This window comes from Silurus meridionalis, chromosome 17 (assembly GCF_014805685.1).
Source record: "Silurus meridionalis isolate SWU-2019-XX chromosome 17, ASM1480568v1, whole genome shotgun sequence".
NCBI classification, from domain to species: Eukaryota; Metazoa; Chordata; class Actinopteri; order Siluriformes; family Siluridae; genus Silurus; species Silurus meridionalis.
The window spans coordinates 6,501,450-6,518,768 of record NC_060900.1 but is presented as its reverse complement, the minus strand read 5'-3'; the positions used below and the strand labels follow the sequence as shown (position 1 = coordinate 6,518,768).

Sequence of the window (17,319 nt, the reverse complement as noted above, 5' to 3'; positions counted from 1 at the left end):
CTCTCTCTCTCTCTCTCTCTCTCTCTCTCTCTCTCTCTCTCTCTCTCTCTCTCTCTCTCACTCACACACATCTACTACTTCTCTCCTTTCACTCTTTCTCATTCTGTGTGGTCTTCCTCTCTGTGGTATTTGTTTGGTCCCTTGATCCCTCTCTCTTTCAGTTTTTTCAAATCGGAGGATAAAAGTGTGGGATAGACAAAGATGCATGCATTTGATTCTAACAAGATCCTAAGCTTTAGCTAAAATATTGAGACAGCCCTACACCTCTTTCCTTCTTTGGCCTTAGTAGAACATGCTTACACATGCACACAATCATTTATTCTGCTTTTAAGGGCCTTTTCTTTATCTTTTTTCTGTTACAGAAAAGTCTATACTCTGTGTATGTATGATGTGTCCTTTTCAATTATTATATTATTAAATATAATGATTAGATAATTGTTAATGTAGATCTGGAAATGTATCTAATTCTTTTAACTGTTGTTGAATCCTGAACCTGACATGTTCTTTAACTCATGTTTATTAATATACTAAATATTTTGAGAAGGTTTTTGCTCTATAGCATATTTACACAATGCACTAGTGAGCAAAGCACAACACATATAGAAACTCAGCTGTAGGGTGCAGTAGCAATTTAACACACATGGAGTGAGAGAGAGAGAGAGAGAGAGAGAGAGAGAGAGAGAAAACACTGCACCCTATTAACCTCAGCATCACTGTACTGCCACATGATAAATCTGTCATTTTAATTTCCAGGTTAAACACAATGTAAAACTGTCAATTTGTATTTGTGTGATAAAGGGTAAATTCAGCTTTACAAGGACATCAAGAAAACCACCACCATTTCACTTATGGCAAACAGTGTCCAGTTTTTTAACATCTGGGCTCCTGATAGCCTCAGATTCCTGTTCTTGTCACAGACATCTAATTTCCGCTGTTCTAATATTTGATGTGGACATTAACTGAAGCAGTTGGTCTGTATCTGAATCTTTGTATGCATAGACAAAAGTTTGTGGACACCTGACTATAAGATTCCGTTCCAGATTTAGTCTTGATTTATAATAACCTCCACTCTTCAGGGAAGATGTTTCACTAGATTCTGGAGTGTGGTTTTGGAGATTCGTGCTCATTCAGGTAGAAGGGCGTTAGTAAAGTCAGGTACTGATGTAGGTGAGGTGAGGAGGCCTGGGGAGCAGTCAGTGTTCAAATTCATCCCAGGGTTGAAGTCAGAGCTCTTTAGCAGGCCACTTAAAATCTCCCACTTGATCTTATGTAAACCATATTTAAATTAATACATTTTACATTATCTGTGTAAATGTAAAAGATTTTTAGAGTAATATTTCATATTATAGGATTATTCTAATTTAATTATAAGATTATTTCTAAATGCATTTACACATTTGCGACTTTAACATTTTTTGTTTTGTTGCCATATAAGTTTGAAGAAAAAAAAAGATTTTAAAAAAATGAGAGAAATAAATTATCTGCCAATCATCCATCAAGTTTTTCAATTCCTAAGAGATTTTTGAAATTCGTTAATCCTATATTTATTTTATTGTCATCTCATAGTTTAAAATATTAGATAGATTTGATTATATATTCAAGAATTCTTTATTTGCACTACATGTTTTCCCACAGCTGACAGACTTTGACAAAACTTCTTTCTGTCCAGCTCAACCCTTAAGCACACAGTGTCTGAGATCAGTGGTCAATCTCACTTTCTCTTTCTCTCTCATGCTCTTCTAATCTAAGATTCTTTTTGGAGCATTAGTAACCTTCATCGTTGTCTGTACCCCTACAGGCTGCAGCACTGAGATCTAGTTCGATTGCTCGATCATGGCCAGATGTTTGATGAGATTTCTGAGCAAAGAATCTGAGTGCACTCCTCAGAGAGACTCTCTCCATATCCTCCAGGTTCTTTTCTTGTGTGACTCTCCTCTTCAGTTCACCTCACAGTCTTTTAATCTGGTTTAGGTCAGGGGACTGAGATGGACATGTCCAAGCTTTGATTCTATGTCCAAATCCAGTTGCAGTTTCCCAGCAGAGAAAGCTTTTTATTTATAAGATTTTTATTTTAACTCTTCTGGATCTCCATGCTGGCCGGATAAAAAAAAAGCTAATTCAAATGCACACGTTGTTTCCATGCGCCTGAATTGAATTACTGGTTTTTATACACCCAGAATGAGGTGATATTCAAAGCCTTGAATAAAATCAAAATCCTTCAAGTTTGAGGCTCAAACCAGGGGTAGTGGTGTTTTACAACATACACACAGTTATTTTTAGTTTACTTTATTATTCATTGAAACAAAATTCAATATTGTACTAGTGTATCTGATTTATATTTTCATATTAACTCATATGTAACAAGTGAAACAGAGTTCAGTAATGATGTGATGCACACACACAGGAATTATTTATCAAATGCCATATTTGTATATCCAGTTAAATGACTTGTGCATATATAAAGTATTTGGTGATGGACCAGCAGAGATGGGAAGTAATGAAGTACATATACTTCGTTACAGTATTAAAGTCGATTTTTTTGGTATCAGAACTTTACTTCACTATTTATTTTTTGGACACCTTTTTACATTCACACTACATTTTTTTACACAAATATCTGTAATTTCTGCTTCTTATATCTTCAAATCAGACTAGTCACTTTAGTTTAAAACTATTTGGTGACATGATACATTTTGTTTGCATTTTATTCATGTCATTTTCAGCTCATCAATCTATTTCTTGTCATTGCACGTTTTTTATTTTTTTTATTTTTTCTATCTCCCACTGGTGTATCACACACCACATGCCTAGGCTAACCTACGAAGCTAACAGCTAAAGCTTCTGGGGTTAACGTGGATGAGATAGAGGGAGTCAGCAAAGTAAACATGACTGTTTAGTTGTAATCACTAAACATAATTCTTAAGAAAAGCACATACCATATTTAACAATTACAACAACCACATTTTTTTTATTACATATAACTATAGAAACATGACATCTAAGCACATCAAATAATTATTAAATATTAAACAATGAATAACAAAGGGATTTTTTTATAATAATTAATATATTTATAACATATGTTACGATTAGTGTATTAAAACTTGAAAAGTATTAATATAAGGTACATTTACAACAGCTAAAAATGTGCAATTAAGTGGTGATTAATCACAAATTAACTCATGACAATCATGCGATTAAACTTGATTTAATATTTAAATCGTTAAACAAACCGAATGAACACTTCAATTTATATTTATTAAGACACATTCTGCTATTACTTGTGTTGTTTAGCATGAACAATTCCGTCACTTTCTAAATCAGGTCTCTCTCTATAAAGTCCAGTAATTAATGCAGTTTTATCTTTCGTGCATGATTTAGAATCTGCAATCTTCATCTGAAACAATTCAGCGGTTTCCTAAATTTATTTTTTTTAAGCCAAGTATCACTAAACTTGCACATTCCCATAGCTGAGAAATAAAATTAGTTTTACGTCTGTGGTCCAATCTAAGAGACATTTGTGCCAATAATAAAAAGCTGATTGGCTCTTGCATGTTGGACTCATTTGTAGTTGTAAGACAGCAAAATATTTTTGTTTGGAAGGATGGATGGATGGATGGATGAATGGAAGGAAAGAAAGAAAGGGAAAGAAAGAAAAGAAAGTATTACACCACTACAGAAATAGAAGGTAGATTTACATTGCCATCAGAAAATTAAGTCCTACTAATTAACATTATTTAAAACTTAGAACAGCAAATTTAAGAATTTTTTAAGCCTAAATTTGGATTTTTAAATTTTAAACTTTAGGACCCTATGAAAACCCTGTGAAAATAGTTTTACGATTTTGTCGATCAAACATTTACTGTCATTTACTGTCAATTTCCCCACACCTTGACCTGCAGGTAGCTGATATTGAGGTCCAGACTCATGCTCTTTGAGATAATAATTTTATTATAAATTTAAAATAAAATAATTCTTCTTTTACAAAAAGAAAAATCTCAGATAAAAACAGTTTAATTCTGCATTTACAGATTTATTCACTTCCACTGTGAACGATGCTGGCATGTTTGATATCATCTTTTTCGTCACCACAGCGGATCATCCATCTCCATCCTACCCTGTCCTCTACATCTTCCCTCACCACATCCATAAACCTCCTCCTTGGTCTTCCTCTTTTCCTCCTTCCTGGTGATTCCATCCTCAGCATTCTCCTACCGATATAACCCATGTCCCTCCTCTGCACATGTCAAAACCATCTCAATCTCACCTCCCTCACCTTGTCTCCAAAACATCCTACATGCGCTGTGATATGTGGTGAGAAATTGGCAAACTACAAAAAAAAAAAAGTAACTTCAAACAACATTTCCAAACTAAGCATCCAGTATTTGCTGAAGTTGAAGTTGATGAAGCTGGAGATAAATGGAAAAGGACCATTTCAGAACTGCTGCACAAAACTGAGCAGTGCAAATTTAACTTCATACAGTGGATAAAGTCTCCAAACTCAACAACAGTTGCTGCTTTTGCTGCAACTCAGGAGATGATAAAGTGCAGAAAGTTGTTCACAGACAGAGAAGTTGTAAAAAAATCGTTTATTAAAATATCAGAGCATCTATTCCACGATGCAACTTTCCCATTGCCAGGCAACATTTCCACATCTTACCAGGGACAAAAAGGTACAAATTGCTAACATCAAAATACAATAGAAATTACACCAGTGACACCTGGTGGTGAAAATGGCCAACTACCATTTATTTGCCTAAAACACAAATTGTGTTACATTTATTTATATATTTTTATTCTCAAAAGCTAATTCTGAAACACTTCTTGTTTAAATCATTAACAGATTGATTTAAACATCTGACAAATTGAGACTAAATCTCACCATATCTAAAACCCTTCCGGAACAGATTTCACAACAAAATAAATATTTTATTTTACTTCAAACATTCATTCAGTCATCCATTTCACTTATTTGCTCTAATTCTATTCACACACACACACACACACACACACACAAACACAAGATTAGAAAATCGGATCATCTTTGTGACTTTGTTTTTGGAAATTTGCTCATCAAAATGAACAAATATTTTTTGTAATTTAGTTCATTTCGTTTCTTTGATCGGAAATAAAATAAAACGTTACATTTTCAATAAGCAGATCCCACAACATGTCTACTGTACATACACAAACTTTTATTATAGGTTTAATCATTAAAATATTACACTGCAGCTAAGGACAAATTATGTTAAACAGAATGAGCAGCTCACCTCACATATTTTCTGGTCCGTATTGTTAGCTTTTTTGTCACGTGACTCCCATAATTATTGTAACATAATGTTAAGATTTAGACACAAAAAAACCTGATCTACTGCATTGTGTAGCGTATATGGGAGTCACGTGATAAAAAAAAAAACTCGGACCAGAGGACTCTACTGAATTACTCGAGTCTGGTACCTGTGTAATACACTGCATAGCGTATTTGTTTTGGGTTGTTTCTTTCTGTAAAAAAGTAAAAAAAACACAAAAACAAACAACAACAAAAAAGCATTTGAGTATGCAATGTAAAGCAATTTGTGTAAATCAACATTTGTATTGTTTTTTAAATGATAATTGTATAAGGCAAGTTGAAAACCATGCTTAAAACAATATAGAATATATAATAAAACATTGGTTTGACAATTAAAAAAGAAAAATTGGAACAGACTTTTTTCTGTTGTAAACATAAGCATCTAAAATATATAATTAATTAAATTTTGTATAATAATTTAATGATACATGCAAAAATTAAATATTAAAACATTGAAAACAAGCATATGAACCTAAAGCCACAGTCACTTTTAAATCAATCACTTAGGTAAACTGTTGTAGTAAACAAATGCTATAAAATGAGAATAAAACGAAAAAAATGCAGCAAGCTAACAGGCTTGATTAAAAATAGGGGAAAAAATATGCATTGGTATACAAATGCGAACAAACACTTTACACAATAGCACTTCATTAAACTATACCATGTTGATATGATATACAGTTTTATACAGGGATGCACACTTTCCTGCTGCTGGTTGACCCTGTACTCTCCGCAGTTTCACAAGCGGCTGTGTTATCTTGCCGTCACACTAACCTGTTTCTTGAGCAGCAAAACTAATCAATAACGACATTCGTTGACAACGAATTTCATTACTGATTATTATAGATTTTATCGATTATTTCGATTTGTTGTTGCAGCCCTACTTTGTACATGCGCATCCAGTAAAAAATGACTGAATCACATTAAAAACACATTCAAAATAAATAAATTGTTCATGAATGACCCATCCCTAGAGATGAGAAATCCGAATCCGCTTACAGATTCAAATCCTTCTGAATCACTCAGTGAAAAGATCTGAGTTTTACGAGTCCCTTGAGTCAGTAGGGATTCTGTCTGCTTTTAGTTCACCAAATCCAATCATCATAAATCATGAATCCCATTTACAAGTCCCTCAGATCCGGCTGTTTTGCCACAGCCCATGATTTAGGTGGATCAGCCAGGACGAAACTCCTCTCTTGTGTTTCTGACAATACAGGAAGTTTCCTGTACAACTTGGTCAGCTACTTTTTACTTCAGTTACTTGCTAACAACAACTTTTAACAACTCAATGGTGTCATTTAGAGTTTGTAGTTTGTAGTCCTTGGGTTTGCTGAGTAACTCGGCTTTGCTCTATTTATCAGCTTTTCTATGGTAAAAAATTTGGGGGCAACTCTGCAGGGAAAAATATCAATGACTGAGAATCAAGAATTACCAATGGCAAATGTTTGTTTTAATGACAAATACATATACACCTCGCCAGCACTTGCAGTTGGTATGAGGAGTGTTGGCTAATGTAAGAAGCAAATGGATTATTATTATTAACATATTAGCAATCACAGGAACTGCAGATCATACAAACATGCACCCCACAACCTCACCACTGTTCTATAGCCTAATAACTTTATTTTAAGCCACATAACAATTAACGTAGCAAATATTCTCCAAAGAACATGCAGTTATTAAAATAGAGCACTACATCCAATCTCGGAAAAGTGAAACATCTGCAGTTTGTGTCACAGAGATAGGAATTCTGCCTGATTTTACCATAATCGTTCCACTAGAGGGAGCTCTCTAAATCCTTAGAATCAGTGGACTGATGAATCTCACTCGCACACACGGAGTCCCTCGGATACTTCTGATTCCTTATGGATACGACGGATTCCTAAACATCGCATCGGGCACTTTGTTTGAAACCAATGTTCGTCATAAATTATGTGAACGTTTTGCTCCAGCATGCGAGGGGACTGCTTCAACCAATATGTTGTTTTCCTTAGTTTCCTTAGTGTTTCTACCCTGGTTTAATGTATCCCTCTGGTTGCTCCATATAGATTTCCTCATCCAGGTTGCCATTTAGAAATGCAGTTACCACTTCCATTTGGTGTACATTTAGCTCCTTCTGAACAGCGAAGGACTGCAGCGTGCAAATTAATTTAAATTTTACCACAGGTGAAAAAGTTTCATTGTAGTGACCACCATACTTCTGTAAATATCACTTAGCAACAAGTCTGCACTTGTCCACGTGTCCGTAACTCTGATGCTTGACTTTAAACATCCATCTTGATCCTATGGCTTTCCGATCCCTTGGAAGACTGGTGTTTGCTCATCAGTTTTCATTGCAATATCCTTCTCTAAACAGGAAATGTCTACTTTTTGATTCTAGCCAAAATCTGCCTCGTTGAAGATTACATCTCAACGAATTAAAATTATTCGTTTTTCTTCATCAAACAAGCTGTAGCCTTTGGCATTGTCTCCATTTCCCATGAAACAGAGCTTTACAGCCTTCTTTTCTAGTTTCTGTCTTCAATAATAGTCATCAATACATGTAACAAAGTACCAACTCCAGTTTGCGTTAGGAACGGATTTCTCCCACTGGCTTGTAAGGCTTTCTTGACATCTTGCCTTCCACACAGGCTTCACAGAAGGAAACTTCTTTTTCTGCAGGAAAGTTAACTCTATTCACCAAATTTTAAAGCTTCTTCAACTTGGTGGTGTGCCACAAGCTAGTTGCTTCTACTGCACTTGATGCCCAGTGACTGGTGGGCAAGCTCCCTTCGACATCCAGCTGAAACAACCCATCGGGTCTTTGTGTTCCCATTCCATGGAGATTTCCATTTTTACTACGGATGTAACAGTGAGACTTATTGAACTTTATGGTATTTCCCTTTTATTAATAGCAGTTCGCTGAAGCTCTGGCGTTTCTTCTACGTTTCGAGCACCGGCATGGGACACATGTCCCTCTTATACAGTGCTGTGGCTAACGGGTTACCGGATTAGCTGAGCAGCCAAATGCTAGTGTGCTAATGGACCACACGCGTTTTATATTGTCATTAGTGTGTCTGTTTCAGCTGGGAAGTGGCCTAATAAACCATTGCCTTATATATATTTTTTTCAGAGGGTTTGGAGGATCCGGATGATTACTCAACAGTCATCAGAGACTACTTAGAGGTCATGTGTTTCTTTGTAAGGTGTATTGAATGAAGCTGATTGTGCTTATTATTTTGTTTGTTTAATTTTCTTTTCCTGTGCTTATGCTGCCTTCATTGTGTGCTTGCACTTTTGTTTTCCCTTGTTGTGGTTTTATTGATTGTGTGTGTGTAAGCAGGTAAATTGGCCTGACTATATTGTGGTTTGCTTCCTCTCCAGGTGTTTGGGTGACCAGTTCTAGTGTGAGGGACAAGCTCCTTGGTGGTTTCCTTCGGTGTTCAGTGTCCAACAGGTGGGGGTGTTGTGTCGTATGAGTGCACGTGTGCTTGCTGTGGATAGGAGATCAATACAGTAATTTCCCCAGCCCTGGAGTTCAAGCAGGCTTGGGTGTTAGTTTATGCTGTTTTTTGGTTATTAAAAAAAAGCTGTTATTTAACTTCTGTCTCAGAAGTTAAATGTTAACGCTCTTTATCGTTCTGTCCTCATGCAGTAGTTGAAATCCATCCAGAGCCACGGTCGAATCCGGTGTTAGCTTGGATAGCCATGACTCCGCAAACAGCATTAAGCCACCCCCCACAGAATTCCTTCTGATGCCGTGTAAGAGCTGCTAGCTCGTCCATCTTGTTGGGTAGAGATCTCCCTATGATGATGAATGGGAGAGTTGGTCTGTAATGTCTCATTTTGGTCCGACACAGAGCACCAGCTTGGTTCCCCCATCTTCTACTTCTTATCTTGCGGGAAATATCCGGATTTTCCCGAAGTAGCACCGCCGTGTTGTGAAATGCTTACAGCTAATTTCTGGTGTAAACAATTGGACCGTGGCCGTGAGCAGAGTTTCCGAACACGACTGTTAACAAAGTCCAAAAAATTAGGAGAACAAACTCGGTGAATTTGTTGGTGTCCATAGTGCAGTTCATATTCACACACACATACTCAAAAAGAAAAACAAGAAGTGTCAGAACACTTCAAAAATAAATAAAAAGAATACAAACTTAAACGAGAGCTGCTGCAACAGGCTGCCACTCAGGTGGCACCTAGGCTCCTCCTGACTGCACTCCTGGCCTTCTCGCCCAACATTAGTGCCGACCTCAGTAATGCTCTGGGCATTGATTTGTCTGTCTTTCTTTCTCCCCCCACCGGTGAGCATCATCACATTACCTGATGGTTCACCACCCCCATTTTGGCCACGGACCCATTCCCGTCATTGAATAACAAGGACGTGGGTTTGTGGCACAATTACAGTGTTAAACGTAGTCACTCACAGTTTCAGATTATCGGATGGAGATTGTGGATGATGATGGTGAGAGTTTGTAATTTTTTAAATCAGTTTGGTAGTGCTTGCAAAAACTTTATTTATATATTTCTCTCTTTTTACCTGCCCAAGCTGAGCAGGATAAGTGGTAAGAAACCTAAAGAGCTGCACTGTTGCCTTCCGCTCACCAGCTTTCCATTTAACTCTCTGATGGCATTATTGGCTTCATCAAGAGAGGAAAATCGGACGAATCCAATGCCCTTGGACCGTCCATTGTGTAGTACCACCTGTAAAAGTCAGTGTAGAGATACAGAAAGCAAAAAAAATTAGCATTAAAGGTATTTTTCTGATAGCAGGAATTTGCTGCAAGTGTACACTGGTTCTGGTATAATAGAGGATCTAATGCGAAGTAAACACTTTATTGGAAAAGGAATAAAACCAATTATTAAGCCAAAAATGTGACCAAACAAAGATGTGACAAAACATCATCCAAATTTCATAAAAGTCTCTATAAAATACACTGGAAATAGAATCAGAATAGTACCTGGGTGTCCAGTCCGAGGGGCTGCGGTGTGGACTGCCTGTTCCACTGCTGCTGATTTGTTTGTCCAAGATCTGGAACTGCATCAGTAGGTGCAGCGAATCATCTCATTTTAGCATCCAATCAGTAGGTAAGACTTGCTAACATTAATAGTGTTCTTCTGTTTTTAATTTTCAATTGCATTTAACACAAAACTAATCAACAGCTTTGACTCACTCTGTGGATGGATGTTCTTGTTGGCATTGGGTCTGGGGTCTGGGCAGGGTTTCGAAGGCGAGATGGTTTCCACCTTCATGCCGTGACTTCGTCCCTGGGTGATCTGAGAGGGACTTACGTACACCGGCCTGCTGCCCAGCACCCTGCCATTCATCTCCACGATGGCTGCTCGAGCCTCATCGGGAGATGAAAACGTCACATACCCAATGCCTTTTGTTTGCCCGTTCTCTATATTGACCTGTATGGGAACGCAAGCAGAGTGCAACAAAAGTGTTAGAGGTTAGCAATATCAGAGCTCTCCACAATCAGATAATACACCAGCTGAGTACGGGGAGGAAACCCCAAGGTATTGGGAAAGAAATAAAATGTAAGGATTAGTAGTTATAAATTACCTGTGCATTGAGGACAGTCCCAAATCTCAGGAATGCTTCATAAAGGTTCCTGTCATCCACAGTGCAGTCCAGATTTCTCAGCAGCAGTGTAACTGACTACAAAACAATAACATCCAGTGTGTTAATGACTTGTCTTGGCTTAATAAAAAACAGCAAACCACAGCTGTACAAAATAAAAATTCAGTATTGGACTTTTAACCAAGTTTTTCTGTGTGATTCAGGATAATCAGATTTATGGTGAGACATAAACACCTTAAACAATGTCTGATTCATAAATCATAATTTACCTGATTATCTACACACAGTTTTACATTTTCTCAAATTCTCTAAAGTCTCCAAAATTAGAAATAATTAGCTACATTTTAAAACAAACAACATGCAAACAGATTTTTCTCCTCTACCTTGGTGTTCTTGATGAGGCGTTCTTTAGGGAGTTTATTTGTGCGAGCAGGCTGCTGCTGGACTTCAGCCTGTTCTTTTTGTTTCTCCACCTTCTTTTCCTTCACCATCTGCTTGTCCACCTTCCGCTCCTCAACCATCTGCTCCTCTACCACCATCTCCAGTGGGATCTGCTCTTCCACCTTCTGCTCCTCCACCTGGCTGATTGTATTCATGCTCCAGGGATCCTGGTTTAAACAGAGAATTAGATTGTTAGAAACACAACAAAAAAATGATTTGTTTAATGCATTTGCAACTTATAAAGAAGCTTAAAGTCTTACATATATGCAGAAAGGTTGGAGATTCTCCATCTCATTGTCCAATTCGTCCATGAGATCACCCCATGAATGGTTCTCAAGAGAGGATTTCTGAAAAAGAGCCTGAACAAAGAAACAAAGTTGGCTTTAAAGATGCTCAGCTCTTCAGGTGCTGAAAGACACTTTGAGATCTGAGAACTGTTTAAATCAAACATAAAAGCTTTCACATTTTCACGTTAGCTACTACAGCTAGCATGCTATGCTAAATTGTCATGAACAAGGATTTAGTGCTCCCAAGGACATAAGAGGCTACTTAACCTACTGAGAATTATAACAGTTTTTCTAAGTATGTGGTTATAACTTACCATTGTCGAAAGAGGAAAAGTGGAGAAATAAATCACAAAAACAAATATTAATGTAGGGAAATCTTTCTGGTCACTTATTGGTGTGTACACTTATTGGTGTGTATTTGTGTGTGTTTGGGTGGGTGGGTGGGTGCGTGTGTGTGTGTGTGTGTGTGTGTGTATTTGTATTTGTGTTTATTTGTTTTGGTAATGGTCGTCATGGTAATTTGCCGTCAGGCTCCTTCATGTGCCGTTTCCATTCATTGGTTCATTGCAGAAGATTGCTGCACCATTCAGGGATGTAAACGTCATAACAGAGGCGTGGCTTCCAGGATCAATTCCAGCACTTACGATGGCGGCATCACACCGCCACACCAATAGGGGGCAACAGTCGCTCTCAAAAAACGGTTAATAAAGTGCTTGTCCCAGTGGAAAGACTTCTAGCTTTTGTTTCTTCCTGATTTTTATAGGTATGAAAATATTTTAGTAAAATGTTCACATCATTGTACTTATGTTAATGGAAAAGTTTGATAGTGTAATGCAAAGAGGTGAAATTTTGTAGTAGATATAATCTACAAAAAGTGTTTTTATTGACAGAGGATTATACAAACAGCTGAAATGTAGATTAATCTGTATGTTTTCAGCAGGATTTATTCTCACTGATGTGTAAAAGAGATGTGTGATTTTATGGAAGTGTCGACTCTGTCATCCATGTTGGTTTAAGAGGGTTACAGAGTTCTGGCTCATCATCGATTTGTTCAATTTTTATCTTTAAAAATTTTTTGTCTTTAATGTGACTCTGATGAGCATCGCAAAATCTCCGTAGGTTATGTACAGCAGTGGTCCCCAACCTTTTTTGCGCCACGGACCGGATTAATGTCAGACAATATTTTCACGGACCGGCCTTTAAGGTGTGGCGGACAGATACAACAAAATAAAATGGTATTTTATAAATATAATAATAAAAGTGAATCCACTGTGTTGTTTTTGTTTATTTTGCTAGCTTGGGAGGTTAAATTTAGCGGTAATGTATTATGTGTTAGCGGCCGGAGCAGCTCCTTTAAGAAGGTAGTGGATGTAGGTAAGACATGTGACCGAGGCATCATGATCATCATATCAAGAGTGAGTTATAGACAGATGTGGTGGAGAGAATCCGGTAATTTTCCAAAATAAAACATCATTCGGAATCAGATAATAAATAAAACGGAAATAATGTAAGTTATGTATACTTTCTGTGCGGCCCGGTACCAATTCACCCACGGTCCAGTGCTGGTCCGCGGCACAGGGTTTGGGGACCACTGATGTACAGGACACAGAATTGAGTCGTTTACCTCTCGAGTCTTTAAATAAATGAAATGGATGACTGAATGAATGTTTGAAGTAAAATAAAAACTAAGATATTTCTTTTGGTGTGAAATCTGTTCTGGAAGGGTTTCAGATTTGGTGAGATTTTGTCTCCATTGGTCAGATATTAAGATGTAAATTGATGTGTTAATTGTAGAATTGTTTCAGAAAGCAACCCTGAGATCAGAGTCTGTAAACATTTTCACTTCCTCTGGAACCTTTATTACCCAAAAAATTATTTTAGCCTCTTTCTCACTAAATAAAATTTGCCTGAAGCTGCTAAAAATATTTCACCTTTAAATTAATATAATACAATTAGTTGTTTTTGCAGATAAAAGGTAGTTGGGTATTTTCACCACTAGGTGGCACTAGTGTGATTCCTATTGTATTTGGATGTTAGCGATTTGTACCTTTTTGTCCCTGGTAAGATGTGGAAGTGTTGCAATGGGAATGGGAAAGTTGCATCGTGGAATAGATGCTCTGATATTTTAATAAACAATTTTTTTTTACATCTTCTCTGTCTGAACACCTTTCTGCACTTCATTATCTCCCGAGTTACAGCAAAACCAGCAACTGTTGTTGAGTTTGGAGACTTCATCCACTGTATGAAGTTAAATTTGCTCTGCTCAGTTTTCTGCAGCATAGTAAAAATTTATAGATGTTGAATATATACACAGCTAATTTTCTAAAAGTGTATTCGCATTATAACAAATGCTTACTCATTTTTGGTTCATTTAAAACACTAAATAAAATGGATAAACAAAATAAATAGCAGAATATGTCTAAATGAATATAAATTAATGTGTTAAGTTCAGCAACGATATCCTACTCTGTAGACTCTCGCATAGGGCGACCCTACGGAGCTGAACCCCAGGATTTTTCGATGATAAATGTATCTAATACTAATCACCCTTCTGCTATGACAAACGTCTCCCAGTGCATAGAAGATTATTATTTTCAATATTCTTTGCCAATAAATGCAATAAATATGACATATGCAACCAGATAACAGATCAAATATTCACATACATAATCCCTGTGATCTCCAAGATAAAGTTTAGTTTTAAAGTAACCAACAGTTTAGTGTTTATGAACGCTTGGATGTCAGTGGGTTTTACTCTCGACGCAAGCGCACTTTAGTTTATATTGAGTTGTTTTGTTGAATGTCATGGTTGCACTGTGTCAAAAGGCATGATGGCCAAGTGGCAAGGCGTCGGTCTTGTAAACCGAAGATCACCGGTTCAATTCCCGTTCGTGCCTGTTTGTTGTATCCTTCTGCTATTTTCACTTTAATCTTCGGAAGTTCCATCAAATATCTGATCAACTTGAAACAGTTTCTTGGTGTTGCCATTGCTTTCTCCAGGCAAAACTCAAATTGCTTACAATGGGTTGTGAGATGTTATTTTGCAAGTGTGAGCTTCTGGGATGATCACCTTTAACTGAGTATGTAGCTCAGTGGTAGAGCACATGCTTTACATGTTTGAGGTTCTGGGTTCAATCCCCAGTATCTCCAAGCAGTTTTTCAATGTTTTATATATATATGCAAATCTATATGCTCCCAATTGTGTCCTACATCTCTACAGCCCTTATCGGCTAGGATACTTGTTAAGTTAAAATCAAACAACCAAGTGACACCTTCCAACATGCCGCTTCGAGGAAAAACCTTTATGTAAAACTGCTTAAGCAGGGCCTCAGCGTCCTCAGCTCCTAATACGGATGCAGATCATTAACAACTCCACTGCGTTCGTCCAATACCCATTTAGGATTTCTGAAATAACATCTTAAGCTTTAAGTGTAAAAACACTCTGACAGCGTTTATTCCATTCCCATTAAAGGTTATTTCAAGATACACAGTGAAGTAAAGCAAGGATCGTGAAATCAAAGAAAAAAAAAGACAGCATAAGCAATGTGCCATCGAAGCATGGAGATATTTAGGAGAGATGTCAGTGGAGTTTTTAACCAGATTGTTTAACAAGATTCTGAAAGGTAAGAGGATGCCTGAGGAATGGAGAAGGAGTTTGCTGGTACCGATCTTTAAACATAAGGGAGATGTGTGTAAATGAGAGGGAGTGCAGTGGAGTGGTGCGGTTGCAGGGAGAAGAGGTGGAGAAGGTGGTGGAGCTCAGGTACATGGGGTCAACAGTGCAAAGTAATGGAGTGTGTGTTGGGGAAGTGAAGAAAAGAGTGCAGGCAGGGTGGGGTGGGTGGAGAAGAGTGACAGGAATGATTTATGATAGATGGGTATCTGCAAGAATGAAAGGTTATAGGACTGTGGTGAGTCCTGCGTTGTTGTATGGATTAGAGACAGTGGCATTGAGTGAAAGGAAAGAGGTGGAGCTAGAGGTAGCAGAGCTGAAGATGTTATAGTTTTCGTTGGGAGTGACGACGATGGACAAGATTAGAAATTAGTTTATTAGAGGGACAGTGCATGTAGGATGTTTTGGTGACAAGGTGAGGGAGGTGAGATTGAGATGGTTTGGACATGTGCAGAGGAGGGACATGAGTTATATTAGTAGGAGAATGCTAAGGATGAAGCCACCAGGAAGGAGGAAAAGAGGAAGGCCAAGGAGGAGGTTCATAGATGTGGTGAGGGAAGACATGCAGGTAGTTGGTGTGAAAGAGGCGGATGTAGAGGACAGGGGGGTATGGAGACAGATTATCCTCTGTGGCGACCCATAATGGGAGCAGCCGAAAGAAGAAGATAAGCAATGTGTCTCAGCAGATGCACCTTTTAACACCATACACCTTCTATGTTCGTTGAATTGTTTGGTTGTTTCAAATTTACTGGTTCACTGTTTATTCATGATGACCAAGGAGAACAATATTTAACTCAGTAAATTTTACATCTGCATGCATTCATTATTATTTTTTGATGATTTGCTTGGTTGTAGACCATTTACTCAGCACATGTCAGGCATGATGGCCTAGTGGGAAGGCGTCGGTCTCGTAAACCGAAGATCACGGGTTCAATCCCCGTTCATGCCTTTCACAAGCTATTTGCTGAAGATTGGTAATGTAATCGCATGTTTTTAATCTGTTCCAAATGTACCAAAATGAACACTTTATCTTTTTTAATACTCTAATCAACATGGGCATGGAGAAATATGCATGCTTTATGCAAATGTATGATTATTATTAGTGAAACCAAACTCAACATAGAGCATGAATACAAAATATTCTTGTAGATGTGATTATGGTGTTTTGTAAATGATCAGGGCACCAAACGGAACTTTTGCTATGTTTCCACACGGACGGTTAATGAGGTGATACCGGAGAAACTTTACCACTTCTAAATTCCATACGGATTACATAATCAGAGAATATTCGATGGTTTATGGCATTATGAAGAAAAAAATGCCACAAAAGTAGTATTTTATTTATTTATTTTATATCTGAGTAAAGAAAGAACATTGTAAATAAACGGATGTTGCGATGAAGGTTTTAATATCGTCTCATTTTTATTTATTTATATTTATAATAAAAACGGTCGAACAGAAATACGCGCTGTATGCGAGCTTTAGTGGAGCTTGCTTTGTGTACAGGGGTGTACATGGTCATGCTGGAACGGGTTTGGATTAGAGCCCATATAGATAAAAATATATAAATATTATTGTGTTTTATAATTAGGATTTTTACTGAGTCCTGATCACATGGCTGTCAGCAGGTTTGGGCAAAGATACATCAAAATGTATTTAAAATAAAATACCAAATACCCTAACTTTAAGAGTATCAAAATAAACAATTAAAGACAGCAGCCAAACCATTTATGAATGTAAACTACTGTATTTTTGCATTTTAAAAATACTTAAAAAATACTGTTACAAGGGAGCAAGAAATTTTTTCACAAACCTTCCATCAGTTGGCCCTATTTGATCTATTCCTTCACCATTACACTGAATTAGTTGATTTAGTAAACAATGTTTGATAGCAACAGCTTTTCTATGGCAATAAATATGACATGTGCAACCAGATAACAGATCAAATATCCACATACATAATCCCTGTGATATCCAAGATAAAGGTTAGTTTTAAAGTAATCAA

At 37.2% G+C, this 17,319-nt stretch overlaps 1 protein-coding gene and 2 non-coding genes across 4 annotated transcripts; 2 read left to right on the top strand and 1 right to left on the bottom strand.

The window, feature by feature from the left end:
• Positions 1 to 5,397: 5,397 nt before the first annotated feature.
• On the bottom strand, positions 5,398 to 12,020 carry LOC124400287 (polyadenylate-binding protein 1-like). 2 transcript variants are annotated; one of them, XM_046872005.1, is made up of 8 exons: positions 11,956 to 12,020; positions 11,615 to 11,713; positions 11,297 to 11,521; positions 10,896 to 10,991; positions 10,504 to 10,741; positions 10,291 to 10,373; positions 9,870 to 10,033; positions 5,398 to 5,502 (listed from the first exon to the last, which is right to left on the bottom strand). In XM_046872005.1, the coding sequence occupies exons 1-8, from the start codon at positions 11,956 to 11,958 to the stop codon at positions 5,433 to 5,435; spliced, it is 978 nt and encodes a 325-aa protein (XP_046727961.1). In that variant the 5' UTR covers positions 11,959 to 12,020; the 3' UTR covers positions 5,398 to 5,432. The 2 variants fall into 2 exon arrangements, with proteins under 2 accessions (XP_046727961.1, XP_046727962.1); XM_046872006.1 differs by having other exon boundaries at positions 10,291 to 10,367.
• A 2,446-nt stretch (positions 12,021 to 14,466) lies between these two features.
• On the top strand, positions 14,467 to 14,538 carry trnat-ugu. Its single transcript has one exon. It is a non-coding gene; the product is annotated as a tRNA-Thr (tRNA).
• A 1,653-nt stretch (positions 14,539 to 16,191) lies between these two features.
• trnat-cgu lies at positions 16,192 to 16,263 on the top strand. Its single transcript has one exon. It is a non-coding gene; the product is annotated as a tRNA-Thr (tRNA).
• The last annotated feature ends 1,056 nt before the right edge of the window (positions 16,264 to 17,319 follow it).

Bases quoted from the DNA above. Each gene is read 5' to 3' on its own strand.
- LOC124400287 (XM_046872005.1), bottom strand. The intron at 11,522-11,614 runs GTAAGACTTTAA...TGTTTAAACCAG, and splicing joins TCCAACCTTTCTGCATATAT to GATCCCTGGAGCATGAATAC. The intron at 10,992-11,296 runs GTAGAGGAGAAA...ATTGTTTTGTAG, and splicing joins GCCTCATCAAGAACACCAAG to TCAGTTACACTGCTGCTGAG.